The 25,233-nt window shown below is 36.3% G+C and overlaps 1 protein-coding gene across 1 annotated transcript in view; it reads left to right on the top strand.

Annotated features, from left to right (window-relative positions):
• The window catches only part of ITPR2 (inositol 1,4,5-trisphosphate receptor type 2), a 492,062-nt gene that overhangs the window by 337,380 nt on the left and 129,449 nt on the right, over positions 1-25,233 (top strand). The window contains exons 40-45 of the mRNA XM_025402066.1: positions 2,611-2,794; positions 3,520-3,776; positions 6,032-6,232; positions 8,692-8,802; positions 12,882-12,977; positions 14,475-14,597. Of these exons, the coding sequence (XP_025257851.1) occupies positions 2,611-2,794; positions 3,520-3,776; positions 6,032-6,232; positions 8,692-8,802; positions 12,882-12,977; positions 14,475-14,597 (972 nt within the window). The remainder of the gene's footprint in view (positions 1-2,610; positions 2,795-3,519; positions 3,777-6,031; positions 6,233-8,691; positions 8,803-12,881; positions 12,978-14,474; positions 14,598-25,233) is intronic.

Here is a 25,233-nt window from a genome sequence, read left to right as displayed (position 1 = left end):
CACTGTCTCCTTAGCCAGAAACAGTCTTGCTTTCTCAGCACATAGATTCTTAACACCCCTGCTTCTGTCATGCTGAGAATTGCAGCCCCTTCCTTAATTTCTTCCTTTCTAGCTACATTAAGTCAATGTATGTATGTTCTATACTTTATTAAAGATCAACTGAAGGGGAGGATACAGGAGGTACTTATATTACAGTTTCATATGGAACCTAATGATAAGAAAAATCATACCTACTAAATATGAGGCACTGTTCTTTGTGATTTGTATGTTTTACCTTGGCTAATATTCAAACAACCTGCGAGGTAACTGGTTTGTTATCCTATTTTACTGAAGAAGAAACTGAGACAGACCCAAGCTTACATCGCTAGTTAGAGATAGAGCCAGGTTTCCAATCCATGCAGTCTGGCTCCAGATCTGTGCTCTTAGATGCAAGAAGCATCTATTTTCTAGGAATAATCATCTCCGTCCTCACCCCTAGGATATTTCACTTGAGGATTCTCCCTGCGTCATGCTCTTGTCTTTCTCCATTCTCACTTCCCTTCCCTTTTCTGCCTCTTCCACTCCCCTGTCACACATATCTGTTTATCTATCCCCGTTAGTTCCAAAACACTTGGAGTTTCTTTCCTCTTACACTCTGTGCAGCTAATGGAGGTAGTTTCCTAAGCAAAAATCATATCTTTAGTGAGAGGAATCCTTATGCTACTTATTGAGATTATATAAATATATATGAACCTACTTTTCCTTTTTAAAATTGTGTTGTTAAGCATTGTAGATACCTGGTTCTTAAAAGGTGTTATCTGTGTAAATAATCTAGCGTTTTGATCGTAAGAGGTTGTTTTATACATTTAGTGATTTAGAGTCAGAAAATCTAGATTTAAATCCTAGCTCTACCCCTTACTAGTTACATAATATTGGGCAAGTCACTCATCTTTACTAAACCTCATTTTATGAATCTATAAAATGGAACTAAGAACACTCTATTCGTCACACTGGTGAATTGAAAGTATCTATGAAGTGATGTATACGTAAGAACTATATAAATTATGAAACTTTGTTTTAATAGAGCCACAAAGTTCTCATAACTCCTCATTAATATATTGGAAACTCCTTCCACCTTCTAACACCATTATATTGAAAAGATTCGAACTTTATCATCTGCTTAATTCATGGGATTGTAGAGGTCTGTGGATGCTGCATTTATTGTTTGAATTAACAAAACCAGCTTGACTGCTTTACTGTGGTTGCTATGGTTACCGTGACTTTTTGGCCTTATTTCTTGAGGGTTGCTCGCCTTCTGTGTAGGAACTTACCCTTGTAGGTGTGCAGCTGACATCTAAGGCTTCATAAGACATTCTGTGTACATACATTGCGCATAGAGAAAATTGCAGGGTAGGCAACCATTTCAAGACCTGATGTCATTAGAGTCTCGGTTATGGATCCCAAGACCTGTGGGTCATGGTTCCAGGAATTCCTAAAGGAAAGCATATCCTGGAGGCAAACTCCCCAAATTTGGCTATTTAAATGTTCTCATATTGGAATAGGACCCGTTCTGCTTGATCTGGAAATTATTTTTTCTTATGTTTTCTTCATATAATCTCTCCTCGAGCTTATATAACTCTTTTATTCACTACAGTTAGGGAGTTACTATCTTTATTAATTTACAAATGATATTTATCTTGTCTTGTGTCTATCTCATAATCTTGGTAGTAAGAAGTTATAATTTCCCCACCCACTTCAAATTCTATCTTCCCTGGAATGTGTTATCTTTCCTACCTCCTACTGCTTCTCCTGGACACTTCCATAAGGCATTGAGCAGACAAGAATTGGGTAAATCTTCCCAGGGCTGAATATTTCCACATCTTACAAAGATACATTTTATCATACTTTTGTTTCTGAACCACTTCTGCATCATTATTGACTAAATTTATTTTAAGGTGGATTTGTCTGAGACCCCATGCAAAACAATGTAGCTAATGAGGAACCAAAAGAAGTTGGTACCTGTTTATCAGTGAGATCCCATGAGTCAGGCTACCGTGGTAACACATTCTAAATTTCTAAAATGTACTGTAATTTAGATAAAGAGAAAAATAGTCCTTTGTAACTTTCCGTAAACTCATGTTTATACAGGGTGATCATTGGGTTGATGGCTATTTTCCACTTTAGATTACAAACTCATGAGAGCAAGGATTGTGGTTGGTTTCCATTTTTTTTCTATCCCTATTAACAGAGGGCTTGACACATAGTAGGCACTCAATACATTCATGTTGAATCAATGCATGACTTTATAGTAATATAAAAATCAAAGAATTCTTTCCATACAACTTCTTATAATGTCCCTGTACATTTTTAAAAATATATAACCAGTAAGGATAAATTAAACAGCATATGAAAATATGTTGGAGTTTAGTGGAAAATGCTAAGTAAATACCAACTATTATTAGTACACATTAAATAGTACAAGAAACTGGCAAAGGCTGTCAATTTATGAAATAATAATGGGTAGTGCATTAAGTATGTGCTTTTACCTATAATGCTTATGTTTATTTCAAGCATAAAAACACTATTTGTCTCCCCTTGGGTATTGATGTCTTAAAATATGTTTTCTTGCAGTATTCTTTCTACCAGCAGCTGCATGAACAAAAAAAGTCAGAAAAATTCTTTAAAGTTCTCTATGATCGAATGAAGGCTGCTCAGAAAGAAATAAGATCAACAGTGACAGTTAATACCATAGATTTAGGTAGCAAAAAAAGGGACGATGACAATGAATTGATGACATCTGGTCCACGAATGAGAGGTAAAGAAGCATTTGAGTATTTGGGAGAACAGAGTGAGAGAAAAGAGGGGAATAGTGTTTAAATCTCATTAACATTTGTCATCTCTCTTCTCTTGGTTTAATTATCCCCACTGTGGCTCTGATCATCCATAAAGAATTTTGGTCATGGGTTGACCCTAAAACGGCTCTGCAGGACTAGACTTAAATGAGACATAATCAGTACAAAGCAACCAACGACATGAAAAATGTTTGATTTCACTGTTGCATGCATGGTAAAGAATAACTGCCCCAAATCTTTTAAGTGACCATGAAAATAAAACTTTAAAAACAGAAATTACCACACCAAACTCCAATGAAAGATTCTTGGTATTAGAATGACAAAATCATCCATGTATTAAATACAAATCATAAAGACACTAACATTTTGAAGTTTGTCACATTTTCCTACCTTCTCGAACATGAAACTCATATATATATGTTTATATATATGAATATATATATTATATATATCAGAAAGACATGAGTCCTTTTAAAATTTGCTAAGCATTGAGATCTTTTTTATGACCCACTGCAAATTTAACTTTTAAGTGCTATCTCAAATCCTTTTTGGAAATTGTTGCACCTTTTTTCAGATTATTTGTAATTCAGTTGTTAGAGAATTTGGGTACCTGGTTGTTTTTCTTCTTTTCTAAAAATTAGCGAAAGCAAATTGACTCAGAGATATAAAAGTACTGCTTTGTTTTCAGTAAGAGATTCAACACTACATTTAAAAGAGGGAATGAAAGGGCAATTAACAGAAGCTTCTTCAGCAACATCCAAAGCATATTGTGTATACAGAAGAGAAATGGATCCAGAAATAGACATTATGTGCACAGGACCAGAAGCAGGCAACGCTGAGGAAAAATCTGCAGAGGAAGTAACAATGAGTCCTGCAATTGCCATCATGCAGCCAATACTGAGATTTCTTCAGTTACTGTGTGAGAATCACAACCGGGAATTACAGGTATTTGTTCTGTTTTGTGTGAAAGCTGAGAATACAACCTATGTTTGTAAGTAATTAAATTCCAATAAAACCAACAAGTAGTTTTGGAGAGAGTTTTGGAAAGATAATCAATAAAAGCAATTGTCCTCTTCTGAAATGGGAAGAAACTTTGGTATCAGTGAAGAAAAGGAAGAAGAAAATCCTTTTATACAAAAAAAAAAAAAAAAAAAAAAAAATCAGCCTCACACAGTATCATCCTCATCAATATTTTTAGCCTCAAATATTTTTAGCCTCAGTGGGCATCCTCTTCCTAGTATTCTCTGGTAAGGTTATATTGTAGAGAGAGATCATATTTGTCTCATCTATATCTTTCATGGTTTTATAGTCTTAAGGGGCTTTCATTATTTTCAAGCCAATTCATATTTCTTGAGTGAGAATACTGAGTATATTTGTATGTCTTCATTTGAAACAGAATTAACATAGAAGAGGATGTTTTTAACTAGAGTGAAGGTGGATACATTCAAAAATGAATGTAGTCAGTGTCTTATATCTTCTTTCCTGCATTTTCCTTTGTTAGATAGATGAACTTAGGAGTGCCTATGAATTTTGACTTTTGGCCACTTTTTTGCATTGTTTGTACACAGGCAGGCCAAGGCCAGAAACACTGCTTCTGGAGGAACAATACTGGATCAGTGCCCATGGGCGTATCCTAACCCATTTCATCTGTCAGTGTAGGAAATAGACATATAGGGTATATAACACATTAGATAGTATCTGATTGAACAGTTTGCTGATAGGAGTGTGGGATCAGTATAGAAAATACTACTTTTAAAATTGTCTTAAGAAGAATAAATGGTAAATATAAATTCAAATAAACACATTAAATAATAAATTAATAGAAATAAATACTAAATTGAAATATAAAACAAGTTTCCTTCCCTGCTTACCCTTTTACTAGGTTTACTCCCCAGAGAAAATCACTGTTAACAGGTGATTAATCTGGAGAACTTGACTGAATATTGTCAGGGTCTAGGTTTTTTCTTCTAGAAATTTTTATGCATGCATAAGCATGTTGATCTGTGCAGGTAAACATTTTTAAAAAATCATATTCTATGGTATTCCGGCCAGGCGCGGTGGCTCACGCCTGTAATCCCAGCACTTTGGGAGGCCGAGATGGGTGGATCACAAGGTCAGAAGATCAAGACCATCCTGGCTAACATGGTGAAACCCCGTCTCTACTAAAAAAAATAAAAAAAATTAGCTGGGCGTGGTGGCGGGCACCTGTAGTCCCAGCTAGTCCGGAGGCTGAGACAGGAGAATGGCGTGAACCCGGGAGGCGGAGCTTGCAGTGAGCCGAGATCTTGCCACTGCACTCCAGCCTGGGTGACAGAGTGAGACTCCCTCTCAAGAAAAAAAAATAAAATAAAATCATATTTTATGGTATTCCTCAACTTACATTTTTCATTTAGTAATATCTGTTATTAGTCAATTACTTATTGCCAGGTTATGTTTATTGGTACATGTTGAAATACCGAATTTTTATAGTTTTACAGTATTCTAATGTTTGGATATACTATTGTTTATTAAGCCAGTCACATTACCATAATTATGATATGGTTTCTGGTGTTTGTATAACAAGCAGTATACAGGGAACCTGTTGGTGTACTTGTGTACATATATCTAGAAAAGCTTTTTAGAAGTGGAGCTGTATGTTAACTGAAAATTTTGATAGATACTTCCAGTTGCCCTTCATAATGGTTATATCATTTATAATCAATGAACAATGAAGTTGCACTGTTCATATGAGATTATTTATAATTGAAAATTTGCTTCTATCCCTAATGAACTTCTTTCTACCTAGTTTTTTTTTCTCTTTTTCCCACTTCTCATTACTTTTGCCCTCTGTGTGTAGTTTGATGATGACACTGAGAAATGTTTATTATGAACTATCTTGAGAGAGATATATATATAATATATATATATACACACAAAGGCACAATATATTATATATTATATATAGTACATATATGTGTGTGTATATATGTATGTGTGTGTGTGCGTGTGTGTGTGTATATATATAGATAGATAGAGAGATGCTTGAGGAAAAACCTAAGGCCTAAGGGCCTTTCTCCCTCCTTAAATGGAGGACAATTTTAATAAATGCGAATAATTTTCTTACAAAGAAGAGTTAGAAAAGCGCACATATGGGGAGAACAACAAACAATCAGCACAGTGAATTTTTGTAACCCTTCAGGTTTATTTTCTTTTGCCTTCAGAACTTCTTGAGGAATCAAAACAACAAAACAAATTACAACCTTGTCTGTGAGACCCTTCAGTTTCTGGACTGCATTTGTGGAAGTACAACCGGTGGCCTGGGCCTGTTGGGTCTCTACATCAATGAGAAGAACGTAGCACTGGTCAACCAGACCCTGGAGAGCTTGACTGAGTATTGCCAGGGCCCCTGCCATGAAAATCAGGTAACGAGAAGTATTCATGACTAATTAGTAAAGGGATTAAGTTGGGGAAGGAGCCAATCTTTGTGTGCACTTGAAAGATCTTTCTTCTTGCTGTGCCAGACATTTTTACTTTCCTAATAAAACATACAAAGACTGAATTATAGACGAGGAAATGCTACGCTGCATTTGTATATAATTTCATTGTAAAAACAATTCCCATGAAAATGTTCAAGATAAAAATCGACTTACTGAAAAAAGTGAAATATGTGTCATGACCATCACCCAGTTTTCATCTTTAGTGAACCTTTCCGGGATTTGTGGAATAAACTTTCTTTGGCTCTTTTGGCACCCCTACAAGGAGTAGTATATGTTGTTTCTTTTATATGCACAATACACTTGTGAATAGGTGTCATTATTCCTACTTTGCTGATGAATAGGCTCTAACTCAAAGATTAAGTGACTTTCCAGAGTTTCAGAGTGACAGAATCAGTAAGTTGTAGAGCCACTCTTACAACTAAGGATTTTTGATTCTGAGTCTAAATCGAGTGCTCTTTCGACTATATTACATTCTGGAGGGCACAGTTTCAAGTCTCGTTTCCAGAATGTTTGCCTCTAATTTTGTTTACTTGGATATCAGGGACATATTATGGGAGTAGAAGGCAGGACACTTGGGTCAATTAAGGGAAGGGATGCCACCTGAAAGTTTGCCAGTTGACTGTATCACCTCCTCTCAGGCATCATGGAGCTACCATCATAGGCATGGATCAGTCCAGAAGACAGAGTTTTCAAGTCATAAACATTTCTGGATATAAATATTAAAGAAGCCTTTGAGAGCAAAAACAACGATGATTGACATAGAAAAATGTGAAAAAGAAATTTGCTTTTTTTAAAATTGCAATTTACATGAGATGTACACACACATGCACATGGTGTCTATTCACACACACATATATTTATGAACATATGCACACATATGTACATGCATAGTTGTATAAAATAAAAACAGGACAATTTTGGCATAAACAATTTGTTATGGAGGTATTTTCCCTTTCTGTACTGTACATATGAAATACCGAAAGAGTTTGTGGATTTTTCCCTGCATTTTTCTGGGTTATATTTCAGTCTCCCAGAGCAATGATACAAGAAAACCTAGATGTTGATTTAAAGTTAAGGAAAAGCATACAAATTCAAAGATTTGGTTTTGTTGTTGATAAAAACTTGTACATCTATAATAGAAAATAATTATACCATTTGTCTCTTCTGCTGTTTCCGGGAAAGCTTGTGAGAATGTTCCCCAGTTTTGGTCTCATAAGAGAATGGAAGTGAACTTTGAAAGTAATTTACTAAAACCAAATAAGTTCTAAAAGTAAAAGCTAATTTTCAAATAACATGAACCTCACAAATACTTCCCCATTGCTCTGAAAATGTGTGGGAGGAAAGATTGCTGGCAAATTCTGGAGATGATCTGCAAAAAGATTCTCTTTAAGTTTGGCAAATATTTTAATGAGCAAAAGAACCTCAGGAAAGGTAGGAGATGGGTAGAAAACACCTTTCCTCTGTGTCAGAGGAATAAAAACTCCATTGTATGAAGGGAGAAATAAAGCCCATGCTGAAAAAGCAGTCATTTCGAAATTGTCTTGATTTTGTTCTTTCTCATTTAACTTGCCAGGATTTCAGTTTTTCATACCCCTTGACAAGGTGCTACATTGTTAACACATAGTCCTACAAATCTGGCTCACAAGTTCCTGATTTAAGACCTGTAACATTAAATTCAGAATCCCAGCACAGTTGATCTTAACCTTCAAAATGTGGATGTTTATCTCACAGGATGTTTCATAAATTTTCCCCAATGAAGATCCCTCATGTAAGTTTAAGAAATTCAGTAAATTTTTCCTTTGGCCATCATTATTGACAGCATGTCCCCAGACATCAGGAGAGTCTCTATATTACTTGTCTTCGCTTCCACCTGGCATGGACAGCAGCATCTCTTGTCATCAGTTTAGCATTAAGTAGCAATCAATTTAAATTGCTTCGTCGGTACTGTAAAATTTGCCTACAAATCTCAGGTATGAGGGACACACGTCTTTCATAAATGGGAAAATTGTTTTATTGAGGATAATTCAGATCTTAAAATTCTGACCTTAAAGAACTCCTCCGTTGATTGGTATATTAAAGTTTATTGAATGAAAGGATATTTAACTTAACCAGTAGTCTCCGAAATTCTATAAACACAGTATATTTTAAAAGATATATGCTTCACGCAGTGTCTCTCTCAGTGTTCTGCATACAAGGCCATTTGATCAATACTAATCAATTAATTGCCAGACCCTATACAAAAGAATAAGTCAAATGCTCAGAGGCAAATCTTAGCTATTTTTTAAAGGTTAAAAATTAAGGTTTTTATGTTGCTTTATATCCTGTTAGTTCTGTGCTATTCTGTTGTGAATCAAATGCTGTTCTACAAATATTTTGTTTTCTAGACCTGTATCGCTACACATGAGTCTAATGGGATTGATATCATCATTGCTTTGATTCTGAATGACATAAACCCTCTTGGTAAATACCGAATGGATCTGGTGCTCCAGCTAAAGGTAGAGCGAATCCACTGTTCAGGCCAGAAAAGCTACAGTTTCTATAGTACAATCTTTAAGCAGCTCTTGTCAAAAGCATACTATCATGTTTTCAACGAATCAATTGACAGAAAGGGATAGTGAAAGTACAATGCTTACTAAACTCCAGATGCAACGTGAAGTTAGCTTTGAGGTAATATTCCATGGCAAGGTCCTTTCCTGGAAGTTCTCCAAGCAGCCACTGTGTCTCATGATTTCCCTTTTGTTTTTATTTTTATTTTTATTTTTATTTTATTTTACTTGGCTTTTTGAGATGGAGTCTAGCTCTGCTGCCTAAGCTGGAGTGCAGTGGCGCGATCCCAGCTCACTGCAACCTTCTCCTCCCAAGTTCAAGCAATTCTTCTGCCTCAGCTTCCCGAGTAGCTGGGATGACAGGTGCCTGCCACCACGCCCAGCTAATTTTTGTATTTTTAGTAGAGATAGAGTTTCACTGTGTTGGCCAGACTTGTCTGGAACTCCTGACCTCATGATCCACCTGCCTTAGCCTCCCAAAGTGCTGGCATTACAAACGTGAGCCATCGCACCCGGTCTAGTTTTTATTTTATATTTTTCATTATAGGGAGAAACAAAAGGTGTTGATATATTTTTAAAACACATTGACTACAGAATTCCACCCAGAAAGTCACAAGGAATTAGACAAAGTCAAAGGAGTGCTGCATTTTAGTTTTATGGCTCTCTTCTTTCTAAAAGTTGTTCTCTTTTACATTAAAATGTTATTTTTCCCCAAAATACTTTCAGTGATATCCACACTCTAAGAGGTTTCTTTAATTTAAGCCTTGTACACAGTTCCCAGCAGTTTCATTTATAAGAGCTCGGGAGCACAAATTAATATACACAATAAATTGTATAAAGCCCAAATGCTAAGGCATGATATTCAATTGAGATGAGCTAGTAAAGACCACATTATTGTGTTTAGGGTTAACGAGGAAAAAATAATCCTTGCTTAAATTACAATTTCTCTGTGAAGCCTGGTCTATCCAAGACTATAAAGAATGTATAATTAAATTTAACTTTGTATGGGTAAATTTGTAGCCAAGAAGAATAGGAATGATATTTTTCTAATTCCGTTTCTAAAGTTAGGTTTAGGTATTACAATGGAAAGTACATATGTTTATGTGAAGATTGTGCTAAAGGCTCTTAGTAAGCATATGCTTCTTTATCTTTATTTTATTTTTTTGAGTTGGAGTCTCACTATGTTGCCCAGGCTGATATTGAACTCCTGGGCCCAAGTGATCCTCCAGCATCCACCTCCTGATAAGCTGGGATTACAGGTGCATGCCACCACACCCAGCTTAACTGCTTCTTTAATAGAAGAGATGGGTTTGTATTTTTTCATGTTTTCAGTTGTAATATGTATAAGCTTCTGTTCTTTCTATTCATAGATTAGAAAAGGTGATTCTTACGTAGATGTACTTTTGTGCTTTGATTCATTACCATCATGCTTCAGTTAATGAAACCAGCCTGTGAGATAGTCAGCTTAAATTCAAGTTATTAGAAAAATTTTTGTTGTTTTATCTTAAATTCATCTTTAACCATAATTCATTAAGAAACAACATAGACAGGTCTTGATCTTTGGCTTTTAAAATCCTTCATTAGTCTAAAGACTATAACTTTAAATTTATTTTGTAGTTAATTAAACTTAATGGGCAGAAATACTGAATGACTCATCCATGTAAAATAAAGTATAAGCATATAGATTATTTACAAATCAAAGCCTGTGTAAAAAAATTAAGTGAGAGGGCATCACTTAACAGCACAAAGATATTATCAACTATTCAAATGAAAATGCTTTTTTTAAAAAAGTTATTTAAATTTTTGTTAATTTTAGTATGTACAATTGTTACCTTTTAAAAATATGACAGTTGGATAAGTCAAAATACCAAATATAGATTTGACTTGAAATATTTAAAGTATAGTCTTTTTTTTCTTAGTGAATGAGGTATGTGTACTTTTCTAAACAATCTTTGAGGCTTTGTACATGTTGTCCGATATAAGAACAATGTTTGTAAGACAGAATAATATATATTAGAAATTTAAGGGATTTCCATGCATAGGGTACTTTAAATAATAAATTATCTTTAACATTAAAAAGATGTCCTATTAATAATTATTAAGGTTTTATTTTATATCATTCATTCCTGAATTTAATTGCTGAATCATCCCTAATTTTAAGTATACTTAGCTTTATATACTCATTTAGTACGAGATTCTATTACTTTTTGATATTTGGTGTCCTTTTTATTTTCATTTGCAAAACTGACCTGTAAATATGAAGTGCTTCATTTGTAAATAGGTAAAGATTTCTGTTTTGTTTTGTTTTTAAAGAATGTGGCTTCTTTAAGAAGAAACTCCTTCACTAACACTGATATTTCCATTTGATTTTGTGGTATTTATAGACTCTTATACTATCAATTTGATTCATATTTCATTAGGCTGTTTATAAGATTTCTATTCTTCTGACATAATATGGAAAAGAAGATTGGCTAGAAAAAATACCATATTGCCAATAGCATTCTGAAATTGGATGTATTTTTAAGCTATCATGTATTGGGCCTGCTGAGGGAAGGTTCATTAGATAACACTGTCAGTGTTGCCAAGGTTTTAGCTTTGAATTCCATGATCTGTTCAGATTATTCCTAGGATTTAAGCTCTCCACTAATCCTAGAACCTTACTCTTTTAGGTATGTTATTTATGTGGGATACTAGATTGTTGAAGAGAATTTTAGGATTGGTTCAAGTCTGCAAAATATGAAAATGGAGCAGAAAAGGATAATACTCCCTTTCCCCCAAAATACTAAAGTCTTTTCATAATGAGTCAGTGACATTAGTGTCAATCATCATCTTCATCATTGTCACTGTTATTGGTCACTTAAGATGATCTTTAGGCTAACCTCTTGGCGGGGGGTGGGGGAAATAGTTGGATAGAATTTGGTGTTAAAACTACCCAGGAGAATTAATTTGCACAACCTTAACAAAATTTGCATGATCGTTATTTATTTAGACCAAACACAATTCATTTTAATTTTCATCCTATGATATGTTAACTTTGAGTCACTTAGAAGCATCTTAATGCCATGTTAACTCCAATTCTTTTGTACTTCTATCAAAGATTGTGTGTGGAGGTTAAGATTGTTATCTAAATGAATATTATGAGCACACTGTAGAAGTAAATCCTGGATATTTAATTTCATATTGCAATTTGCCAAAATTCTATGCCAGCACTATTAAAAACACAGTATAATGTAACATCTTTCAAAATGTTTAGGATATTGTGCTTTCTTGGCTAAGATTTTCTGTAACTCTGAGTATCTATTTTGGATTATAAATTGTATCAGAAATATTTTTGATATCTGTAGGTAGAAATGGTTGAGATAATATATTGATAAAACAAATTAGAACACTTCAAAGACAACATAAGCTATTTTCATTTTCTGTTAAGAGAAAATAGAAGATATTCTTTCATAACCCAAAGGGAAACAAGTTGCATCTCACCTGCCATATAGTGAGACTAGGAAGCCATTATCAATAAGTTTATATTTCTAACACATGAATTTGTAATTTTGTAGATTAATTCTAATTATTGCTCATATAGTTTTAGATTTCGATATGCTAATATGTATTAATATTTCATTTTAACAATTGTGCTAAATTCTTTAAATTGTATACCGTTTCTGTCAGATATGTTACTGATACCTGTTCACCTTGTTTTTTGAAATGCCTATTTAGGAAACAGTGAGGAAAAATATGATTATGTTTTAGTGCGATATATAGTAAGTCAATTTTGCATTTGAAGTACCTTTTCACCAATATTTAAAATATCTCTTGTAACATAGCTCTCATGATTCATTAGTTATATTTTGTGTTGACAGTGAAGTAAAATGTTCTATTTTAGAATGTTAACAAGACAAATGAAATTAGCAGTTTTAAATTTCGTTTGATTAAAAAAGAGGTCCTAGTAATCTCAATTAAAACAAATGCAGAGAAATCGTTAATCCATGAAATTGACTTTGCATGCACATTAACTCAAACTGTGTCTCTAGAACAATGCATCTAAACTTTTGCTGGCCATTATGGAAAGCAGACATGACAGCGAGAACGCAGAAAGAATTCTTTTTAACATGAGACCCAGAGAACTGGTAAGAAAACTTTTAGAAGCTTGGTTAATATCGAGTAACCTAAAAGGAACAAGTTTAGAGAATGCATGTCAGAAAAAAAAGTTGATTGATTTTCATTGCTCTACTGAGACAAATGGAGCATCATGACCTACCATTTCCAATACCTCAGAAGGCCCTGTGTTGGCAAAGGCCTGTGTGATCTGGGCCTTATGACTTCAGTAGTTTTATCCACTCCAAGCGCTTTTCTTAGCCAACTTATCACACTATACTAAACTATATGCAAATGTGTATTGCCAGAAAAAAAGTTGGCTTTAGTTTAATGGTGTATTGGAGCATATGAGGAAGGGATGTAAAAAAAAAATGTTTGTACTCTTCAAAAATTTTATTTATACCTCTTTCTGAAAAATAAAATAAAATTAGTTTTTTTTTGTAGTTGTTCTTCTCAGTAATATGTTGTACAATGCTTGGCCTCAAGGAAACTGTGCAGACTGTAGTAGAGATTCCACAGAGATCATTAGTGTATCTTCCTATTGTAGAAGTTATCTTTTCCTTTTCACTCATGGCATGCACATTATGAAATAATGCAGGTGTATTTTAAAAGCATTGGGTTCCAAAAGCATTGAGAACATACTCACATAATATAGCTCAGTGCCCTGGTGATTAAGCTCCACTCACATCAGGGCCGTTGTTGGTGCTATGGGCATCTCCTATGAAAGCCTGGCACAACACTCTTTTGCTATCACTTTGTTAGTAAAGAATGGAGTCATGGAGGTCAGGCAAAAAGAGAGATAAAGTGAAGTTTGATTTAATATATATTTAATGAGAGCCCAGTGTCTATCTGCAAGCAGTGAGTTACAAGGACCAACACATTTCCTATCCTATGGTTAAATGTGGCAGTGAATTATATTATTTATTCAACAATGGCACTGTGCAATAGCCCTTTGAAAATACTAGTTCCTCTGTGGACAACACCTTTATCCTGTCATCCCCTTCCTCCTTGTGGCCCACCCTCCACCTCTTGCTTGAGTATATGCCCCTGCTCTGCACTTCGTTAGAAACATACATAGCCCTGGAGTAGGACTGACAGCACCTCACTGTGTTTGCCTCCTTCCTTGCTTGTCCCACTGGACAGTAAATTCCTTGAGGGTACTCTCTCCCATCCACTGTTGGGAACCTCAGTTCCCAGGGCAATTTCTAGCACCATGTCTGCCTGTTACTTAGTGGGCACTTAGTAAATAATGGATGTTTACTGGGGTTCTCGATTCTCCTAATTCTTGGGAACTTTGACACTATAAACATTCAAATTTCAAACAAAAATTTCGAAGGAAAAGGGGAATATTGTAGGAAAATACTTTCATGTTCATTGAAATAAAGATGGTTTCCAAGGCCATTTTCATTTAGAGTCCTTTTATACTTTTGAGGCTCATGAAGCTGCCCAATTGTTAATTAAACCTCATAAACAATGTAAAGTGGATGTTGTTTCTGGCATTTCAATCTTCTTTTTTTTTTTTTCGATAGGTGGATGTGATGAAGAATGCCTACAACCAAGGATTGGAATGTGACCATGGGGATGATGAGGGTGGAGATGATGGTGTTTCTCCAAAAGATGTTGGACACAATATCTATATTCTGGCCCATCAGGTGTCACATTTTATATCTTTACATTATTTTGCTCATTCTATCAATCGTGTTTTGTATCCGTGGCTTGTTGCCATATTTTCAAGTTCTGGTCCCTTCATTTATTCAGCACTTACACCTAGGTTTGGGCTAAAGAGAGAATGCCCAAAATGCCTGACTATGCACCCCAAGGTATGCTAGGGGACAGTCCACAAGAAAACAGTTCTTGGTACCCAAAACTACTGGGCCAGAAGGGAGGAGAATTCCCATGTCAGCCTGAGCCATGGATAAACCATGGCAACAAATGAGGGTCCTGAAGGAGAGGAGAAGAGAGGCTACTGCGGAGACAGAGTATGAAGTGAGGGGGTGCATTCAGTCCTAATCAGGACGAATTTGGCAGGTAGTCTCTGGCATCCTTGAATTGTAGGTTGACGTACTTTCTGTAGAAGCCATAAACTGGCAACCTCTGATTGGAAGTGTGAGTCTAAACTTTAAATTCTTTTGAAGGAACTGTTTCCATTTTATAACTTTAAAAAACAGGTGCCTGATGAGTACTATTCATAAATTTAATACCATTAACATGAAGATCAACATTAAATTGGCATCTCTGCAAATTTGTTTAGAAGGTAAACATTTTAAATGTACATTTGCCAATTTGATTTTGTCTATGATAGCTCCTTTGTTTTTACAAAATGAAGTTCAAACTTTAGAGACTTGCTCTATCTTTCTTTCTCATCATTTTCTCCCATTGGCGATCATTCCCTTCTGTTTCCCTGTACGTTTTATCAGTTGATTGAATAAACATCAATAGATATAAAGTCAGATTCTCAGAAGATTTATTTTGAAGGTTGCTCTTTAGACATTTCTTATGCCCTTTTCTACCCTTTCTATAAATGTCTAATATATGTGAACTTGACTATAATTGTTACAAAACCTTCCAGGAGGGAGTCAGATTCTGAAAGATACTAACAAAAGACACCACTATTGTTTTATAATATATCTGGCTCATTGAGAAGATTTTAAGGTCTCTCATAGTGTATTAAAATGCCTATGTAGAACAGAAAGTGGTAAGGGCAGACGAGTTTTAGCTGGACAGATGAGCATTTTAGCTGCTGAGCAACTGAAAGCCAGGGTGATGGACAAGTTGAAGGAAGCAGAAAGTGGAGATTTAGGAGGTGGAAAAGGTGTCATTTTAGAGAGAAAGAGAAGTCAGGTGACACAAAGTGAGTCAGTCTAGCAAAGGAATGACTAGAGATTGAATGTGAGTAGAAAGAAAAAAATCCCAGGCTGAGAATTAAAATCATATTTGCTATAGAATGAACACAGAAACATGCTGAGACATATGTGTACAGAGTCAAGGAGTTACTTTAGAGGCTGTAGCACTGTGGAGGGAAGGAGGCAAGGAAGATGAGCAAGGTCAAAAAGGCAAGGTCAAAATGAGCAGTAGTAAGTTTCAGAAGAAAGTAGGGAAGTAGAGCCACCTCTGTTTTCTTGACTGCAAGATAGTCTTGCTGTGTGTAGGGGAGGTTGTCTTCTTGCACGAGTGAGCAGCTGTGAATAAGATCTGACTGTGTAGCTGTTGAGTGGGGAATGAATAACCAGACCAGCTAAGCTTGCCCTGGAGCCAGCAGAGTGACAGACTGACCAGCAGACAATAAATGAACCACCTCACATCCATTAAGAAGTTTAAAAAAGCAATCTTAGATGACCAGTATCTTAGGAGTAACAGTGAACATGTCAAGGTAAAGAAAAGACTTATGTTAGGTCACTTCAGTTTGAAGCAGACCAAGCATAAGAGTAGAGGATGCAGGCCAGGTGCAGTGGCTCACACCTGTAATCCCAGCACTTTGAGAGGCTGAGGTGGGTGGATCACTTGAAGTCAAGAGTTCAAGACCAGCATGGCTAACATGACGAAACCTCATCTCTACTAAAAATACAAAAATGAGTTGGGTGTGGTGGCGCATGACTGTAATCCAAGCTACTTGAGTGGCTGAGGCACGAGAATTGCTTGAACCTGGAAGGTGGAGGTTGCAGTGAGCCGAGATCGCTCCACTGTGCTCCAGTGGGCAACAGAGTAAGACTCTGTCTCAGAACAAACAAACAACAACAACAATAACGCAAAAAACCAGAGTACAGAATACAAATTTTTAAAAGGACATTGTTACATGCTGAGAAGAATGGACAAAGAGGGTAAAGAATGCAAGCACTGCTCAGAGATGGAAAGATGATAGAAAAAATAAAGCAACCTATATATGAAATAAATTCAAAATGAAGATGGCATAAAGGCCAGTTATTTCAATGAATTTGAGTTTATTACAGTGCTTGAAGAGGAGAATAGACGTATGCAAAGAGGATGGTGGAATTGTCCAAAAAGTGGAAATTTAGAAGTGGTAAAAAAAAATGTTACAAGGGGTTAAAACAACTTGTTGAAAGGAAGAGAAATCAACGATATGAAAATGATTGGGGTGGATATATTGAGATTTTTTTTTTTAACTTCCCAGAAGAAAAATGTTGGAAAAGCAATGATTTGTAGAGCAATGAAAGTCCAATACAGAAGTACAGAAACAAAGCCAGGCCTCTAGAAGAGAGAGAACAAACATCAAAATGAAAGAGAATAAAGAGAAAAGGAGATTCTGAATTGCTGAATACTTTAAGCCTTGTGATTACACTGTAAAAGATTAAATATTAAATAAGAGTCCACATGAGTCCCTGTTAGAACCCAAAAAGGGCACAGGTATGGAAGGAAAGTAGGCCAGTTGTATGTAACTGACAGTGTAGAGTTAAGCAATTGCTTGCTTATTCTTTTATAGTGACACAAGGAGTCATTTTCTTGCCACCATATAAATGTATTATTTATGGGTTAACCCCTTCACCAATTTTCCATGAAAAATTATGAGCTTTTACTCACAGAAGGGAGACCAGTGTGCTCTGCTGATCTTTCTGCAAGTGACTCCTTGGCTTTCTCTAGGCTAGGATGTCATATTTGGTTTCTTAGGAGGCCAATCCCTAAGATTGTTGCCAAGTTCCTCATAAATCTATTGTGCTCCACAAACTCACAAGGACTGGTTGGTTGTAAGCACTGCTTCAGAAGTGGCCATGTAGCTGTGCTATAGGGATTTGGTAGAGTCCAGTTTCCACTGTTTTCGTTGTGGATATGCAATCACTGGGCTCCTGCAGGCAAATAACTGTGCAAATTGGTTTCTGGCTTTGCACAGTTCAGTACTTCCAAAACCAAGATGCAACTTCCTCTTTGTTTTACTATAATCGTCTTTTGTGCAGACAGTTTATTCTGGTGCTCTCAGACTTTCAATTTTTGTTGTTGTTCTTTTCATGGTAGTAAGGTAGTTCTGCTTTTTCTGCCGTGACATCCCTTTTGGCCTTTCCTGTGGTTGGTGTTACAAGAAACAAATAATGCTTCTTGTAAGTGTCTTGTCTGATCTACATAAAACTATAAATACCTCAAAAAGGGAATTTCTTAACTTCTAATACTATAGTGTTGTGCAGAGAATTTCCATAAAATCCAACTAATTGCACTTTTTGACTTTCTATCTTCTGCATATTTTCCTTAAGCCTCTGCCCCATCTGTCTGCTTTACTCTTGGTCTTTTATATTCTTTTCTTACTTTCTGTAGAAACAGTCTCTACACACAGTCCAGAGCACTGTTCAGTACTTTGTGTATGTCCAGTATATATTAAACCATATTGTTTCATTCTTTCCTGAAGCAATTACTGTTCTTCTGTCTGAGACCCTGCATTTAATGCCTACCTGAAGTAAGAAGCATATGGAGAAATGTTATATGCTTTTCAGGTTGGGGAGAAGTATTAGATAGCAAACTGTAGGAAGCAAAAATAACTCCTGGATCATAAGGCAAGAGAGAATGGGTCACTCTGATTGGTTATATTTAATTCTTTTCAAAATGCAGGCTTGAAAATTTTTCATGAGCATTTTCCTATATCACTAAATGGTCTTTGAAAACATAATTTTAATGCTACATAATTGTTCCTCATTTGAATGTACCATGATTTGTGTAATCACTCCTTATTGTTAGACATTTAGGTTTCTAATGTATTTGATATTATAAATTATGCCATGATTGACATCCTCATACATTAATCTTTGTCTGCCACACTGATTATTTCTCTAGGATAAATTCCAAGAAGCTTAATTACTGGGTCACAGGGTAGTAACTATTTTATGGTTCCTGATGCATACTGTAAAATTGTTTTCCACAGTTTATGATGGTACTTCTCTTACTGAATCCAAAAATTATTACCATTTAAAAAAATACTGGCCACACTGATAGTATTTGGAACAACAATGTTTGCTGAATGAATTAACATATGATAGATGAAAGGAGAATCGCATTTTGATTTATATCTTTTGGATTACTGGTAAAATGGGCTATCTTTTAATATTTTCTTTAATTATTTGTATTTCTTCTGTGAATTACTTGAAAGTGTATTTATCTCTTATTTTATAAGGTTCATTTTCCTTAATGAAGTTTAATTAGGGATAATAACTTTTTGTCAGTCATATTAGTTATATTTACTTCTTTCTGATTTACTGGCTTTTATGTTTTCTTAATAGTTTTCTTTCAGCACCTCGAGATCATTTAAACACTCACCTAGATTTTCTTTTGGTGTATAATGAATTCAGGTTTTGTATGTAATTATATAATCTTTCCATGTCATAATGCAAAAATAATAAGAAGGAAAGCTCTGATGCTTCATCTATAAAGACATATTCCAAAATTTAGTGCGACAGCAATCCATGAGGGCAGGATTTGCAGGAATTTTAGGAGGGTGCTGTAGAGCGTGGGTCACAGAGAAAGCTTTAGTAGAAGAGATTAGGGCCAAAATCTAGCCACCTTCAGGGCCAGACAGGGTATGTGAATGAGTGATCTAGGGGCTGATGAGGTTGGGACAGTCTGATGTTCCTCTTCCAAAGCAGGGAGCCATTACTCACTTCTGCTGACTTGCCAACTGGGCTCGCAGGCCCTCGATTTCCACTTGTTCCAGTATTTCAAAAGAAGCCTATATTTTGAAATTTTGTAAAAATCTGGAATCTCCTAACTTTTAAAAGTTGGCAGGTCATTCAGGATTTTTACAAACACCGAACAGGCCAAAGAAAACTCAGCAGCAAGCTGAATGCGGCCCTCGATCCATCAGTTTACCACTGTGGAGTAAAGGATTTACATTTCTCGTTCTTTCTTTCATTGAGTTTCATAGATGCATTGAGTGCTTACTAGATGCCAAGCACTGTGCCAGATACTAGGAGTGCAGTGGTAAAGAAGATCCACAACAGATCAGCGCTCAGGGAATTTGCATTCTGGCTGGGAGCAGTGAAGAGTAGACAATGAACCAGAAGGATGCCAGATGGTCATATAAGCTATGCAGTGAATAAGAATAGATCATGGTGAAAGACAGTTACTAGAGGCTATTAGAGATTGGTTGATCTGGAGGATTTTCTGAGGAGCAATTTAAATTAGATCTAAGTCAAAAATCAAAAGCCAGCAGGATACCATGCGGGTGGGGGGGTTTGCAGGGCAACATCCCAGTGGCTTGAAAGTGGCAATGAGCTTGGCATATTTAAAGGAGCAAAAGAAGGCCTGGGTAGCTTGACGCTTCCCCCAGCCAGCTATTAGTACTTGAATATTATACTAATCACCTGCAGTTCACCTCAGGCTTATTTATTGTAAGATACTTTCAACAACATTTATTGAACACCTCTTATGTCAGGCATTGTGCTAGTTTCTAAGATGGAAAGATGACTAAAAATGCAATCAAGGAGCTCACAATGAAGTGTATATAAAAGGAAGAGCGAGAGAGATAAATCATTATTGTTGAATGTGCATGTCTTAACATGGAGGTTATGTACAAGCTGTACTTCCCCTAGGAGTCAAGAGAGCTTCCTGGAAGAGGTGACATTTGAACTAAATCTTGAAAGAGAGGAATGGAGGAAGACAGTCCAGGCAGGCAGAAGAACTTCTGCAAAAAGGAGCCAGAAATATTTTAGGGAGAGAAACGTCTTTTGGTCATATTAGTAGGGATCTTGTGTGGTATCTACATATGTTTTTATGTGAAGTAAACTACAATAATTTGAATTATGTAAACATCTTTGATAACTGTAATGACTCTGTAGGCACTTAACAAATGTTGCACAAATGCATGAATAATTGAAGGATGAATGAATGAGTGTCTAGGACATGATATACTCTAAAGCTTTGATATTTTATAGTTTAAGTATTATAATTTAAAAAACTGAATAAAGATATTTTTCTGTTACTATCATTCCCATGATAAAAGTTAATGATAATTTCTGCCACTGGAGCACACATTTCTTGGGTACAGATACAATTAGCTTTTTTTTTTTTTCCATGTGAAGTACAGTGCCTATAATATAGCAGACACTCTAGAAGAGTTTGAAGGAATAACTTCTGGCAAAAATGCTTGCATGCTGATAATATTTCTAGGTAATACCTCCACTATGTAAGATTAGTAGACTCCTACAAAGCTTCTAATAGCATGCTGGCAATCCATAATCTTATTCAACTGCTCTTGACTTTCTTTTTAGTTTTATACGTTACTCTTTGCCGATATTGTTAGTAAACTCTGTATCAACAGACCCTATAATATCTTCTTTCTTGCTAGGCACTTTTCTTATTTTTATTCATGATACCATCTTTCTGTTTTACTAATAGGATATCTCCTCCTATTGTTACAATTCATTTTAGTGTTACCTTTATACCCTTAAGATCCAAACTGAGACCTACCTAACCCATTTCCTAGATAAATTACAGCCAGCAACTATCTATTCTTTGTTTTGATTTCTTACATTTGTTATGTCCACCTAGAACCACATACTTACTTTTACACTAGGTTATGCTGTGTATCATCCTGGAATTGTTCTTTGTTTCACATATATCGGATCTGGCTACAAAATTAATAGTGGATCCACAAAATCTGGACACCCAGGAGGCCTTATTTTTACAAAAGAAACTTTCCACAAAGTATAATGGGGAAAAAATGCCTAGGTATTATAGAATAGATTTAAACTCTCTAATAGGCACTTCCGTATCTTTCACTGAGCAACTAAGAACCTTTGGGTTATGGCCATTTAAATGACCTCTCAAATTGATGGGTCCAATAAAATGGGTACAATAAAAAATGCAATCTAGGAAATGGATTGAAATGGGACTCGCTAATTATTGGTTTGGTGTAAAGATCATGAAGTGGAAGCAATTATTTGTTTGCTTAACATTCCATGTTTGTTAGATATATATTTATTTCTGAGTGACATAATTATTAGAGCATCAGTCTGAATTCTAGCAATGTAAAATGCCATTGTTGTGTCTTCCACGCCTCCTTCTGCCTGCTTTGACTATCCATTGAATTCAAAGTCTAATGGGAGAGCTGGAGATATCAGGCAAGGCTTTTATGATTAGTTTTTCCAGGAAAAGGAAAATGCGTAGCACTCCCTAGTATATTTCAGACCCTTGAATTTTTACCTTATCCCTAATCAAAGTCAATAACTCTTTCTTAACTTTGGGGTGGGGGAGGGAGGGAGAGAGGGAGAGAGAGAGAGAGAGAGAGAGAGAGAGAGAGAGAGAATGGTAAGAATGGCCGTGGCATTTTAAGGACAGGGATTCTTTATGACATGCTAAAGAAATTATCTGGATTTCCTGATAGTCTTCATTAATCCACTTTTTTCTTTAAAAAGTCTGTTTCTAATAACTAACTACAATTGCTTGAGCTATATTCATTTTAAGGGATATGCATGTAAATTACTCCAAATAAAGTTTAATTTATACTGAAACCATATGAAGTGTATCTATCACTCAGACTACTTACAGTGTTTTCCTTAGAGATTTATGCTCTTCACCTTTTTGCAGCTTCTATTTTCTTATGCTAATATGTAGTAATCAGCATTGCTTCATTTACTTTATTTGCAGATGCAGAAGGATGGTTTGTAATTGGATACATAACTTCCATCTCTAATATCTTTGAAGGGTTTTAAGTAACTTACCATTACTTCATCTTTATTATTGCTTATAGTGCAGAACGTAGAAAACACAGCTGGGTTTCTCAACTCACAGAGGCACTTGTAGCTCAGTAATATGTTGGCTAGAATATTGTACCAAGAATATTATGCAAACAGCTTAGCTATTATTCCACCCCTGCACCCTGTATTTTCTCTGTGAGCTATTTACATCGCTTAACTTCTCTGGCTTCAGCCTTCTCATCTATAAAAATATGATGGCTGTCAGTGAGCTGCATTTGCAAAGTAAACTTTCAGAGACTTATGAGCTCCAGAGAGTAGTTGGACTGTGATGGCTCTTTTACTGGATTCAATTATGTTTTAAATGATGTAACAATAACTAATCAGCTACTAAATAGTTATGTATTTATTTACATGTCATCAGTTATAAACAGAATTTGAGGTTGAATGAGAAGTGCATGTGTATAATTAGCTTGTTAGAATACAAGATCAAAAGCCATGAGAAAGAAAGAGGATCTAAGTACACCAGAGGTCTTGACTAACATTCTTACAGTTTATCAGTGGTGGCTCTGAGCTTCTTGGTAACCAAGAGTATAATTGATACCTATAGTATTCATTAATGACCAACTTTTTACTGGCATTTAATTCAGAAAGGAGTTTATACAAGGATATAGTACAACACAGTGGACAGAACCATTTTGCAGAACACACCAGATGAAATAATGCACATAGCTGTCTTTTGGTCCTCAGAGACAATGATCAACACTTCTGATTTATTAGCAGGAGTGAATGTAATTAATCTTGAAGTGTGTTTAATCCAACAGCCATTATGAAAATAGATATTACAGTCACTCTATAGACAGCCTTTGATAATGTAGGACTTTTCTAATATGTGAACTTAATTGAAAAACAACTTTTGTAAACATGAAGAGATTATCATATTAAATCACAGACAATAGACTTATCCTACTTGCACAGGTATATGAAAAGCCTGCTGCTCTCAGGACTGGAGATAAAGTAGTGAGCAGAGACACCCAAATCCCTTTCCTCTGGGAGCTTACGTGCTAGCAGGGATGTCTCCCTCTTTGAGACCACATGATTCCTTTTGGGGCATGTGCTTTATAGATGCAGTTGTGGGGTGGGTAGGGAATGCATGGGATATGGAAAGGAGGCATTGTCTCTTCCCCATGGAGTATACCTTTATTACGGGAGGGAGACACAAAAACAACCACATTGCATCAAGTCCTAGGAAAAATGTGTATCTGAGGTGCTCCGGGATCTCAGGTTAGGAGTGTGCTTGGGAAAGTGAGTGTGGCAGAGCGAGAGAGAGAGAGAGAGAGAGAGAGAGAGCACCAGAGGGAGCAAGAGGAACAGAGAGATATCGCTTTCCCTCTGTACTCCCTCATTTGATCATTTGCTCAGCATTCGTGCATGCAAATCTGCTTCTTTAAAAAAAACTCTAGCCCACTGGCTCATAACTTGCTGTCTTTTATAGCAAAAGTGCTCAAAAGATTGTATATAATTGCTGTCTCCTATTCCTCGCTTTCTATTCTCTCTCTAACCCATTTCTGCCAGGCTTTCATTTTCTCTGTGCCACCTAAACCACTCTTGGTGAGGCCACTAGTCACTGCTTCTTTGACCAATCTAAAGATTGCCCCCATTCCGCATCTTTTGTCCTGTCACTAGCATTTGACACAGTTGGCCGCTCTACTTTCTGTGAAATATTCTTCACTTAGTTTTTGCCCAGCACAGTCTCCTGGTCTTTCTCTCTGCTTCACTGGCTTCTATTTCTTTCTCTGGCTTCTGTTAGAGGAGTTCTAGTCAGATCCATTCCATGGATCTCTGGTCTTCTTAATCGATGCTCACTCCCTGAATGTCACTTAGTCACATGACTTTAAACACCAGCTGTACCATGATAAATTCCAAATGTACATCTTCAGCGTGGGCCTGTCTTCTGAACACCAGACTGGTTCCTCCAACTGCTTGCTCAGGATCTGCATTTGGATGTCTTTTTAGGCATCTCACACTTAACATTATCCATAATAGAACTCTTGGTCCTCCCACCATGTGTATAACTCAGATACCCCAGACACTCAGACTCCATAGCCTCAGCTCCTTAGCATTCCTGTAGCCCAAGCCTGGGTGGATGTCCCTCTTGCGTGTGCCCATGGCACACCATGCCTGCTGTTATCATAGAACATATATCACCAAATTCACATGGCCTATTGACTTGTCTCCTCCACCAGACTCCAAACTTCATAAAGGCAGGAGTTAGGTTTTACTCATGAATGTCACCCAGTGCATAGTACTGTGTTTGATATAGTAAATACTTCTGATTCACTGAGTGAGAGAGTAAGTAAATGAGTGACTGTGATAGTCAACAAGTGCTGTAGGTCAGGGATTCCCAACCCCCGAACCCCAGACGGGTACCAGTCCGTGGCCTGTTAGGAACCGGGCCACACAGCAGGAGGTGAGTGGCAGGCAAGCAAGCATGACCACCTGAGCTCTGCCTCCTGTTAGGTCAGTGGTGCTATTAGATTCTCATAAGAGTGTGAACCTTGTTGTGAACTGTACTGTGTGAGGGATCTAGGTTACGTCCTCCTTATCTAATGCTTGGTGATCTGTCACTGTCTTCTGTTCACCCCCAGATAGGATCCTCTAG

Source organism: Theropithecus gelada, chromosome 11 (assembly GCF_003255815.1).
Source record: "Theropithecus gelada isolate Dixy chromosome 11, Tgel_1.0, whole genome shotgun sequence".
Lineage (NCBI taxonomy): Eukaryota > Metazoa > Chordata > Mammalia > Primates > Cercopithecidae > Theropithecus > Theropithecus gelada.
The sequence above is the reverse complement of the archived record's forward strand: the minus strand, read 5'-3'. Positions and strand labels throughout refer to the sequence as shown.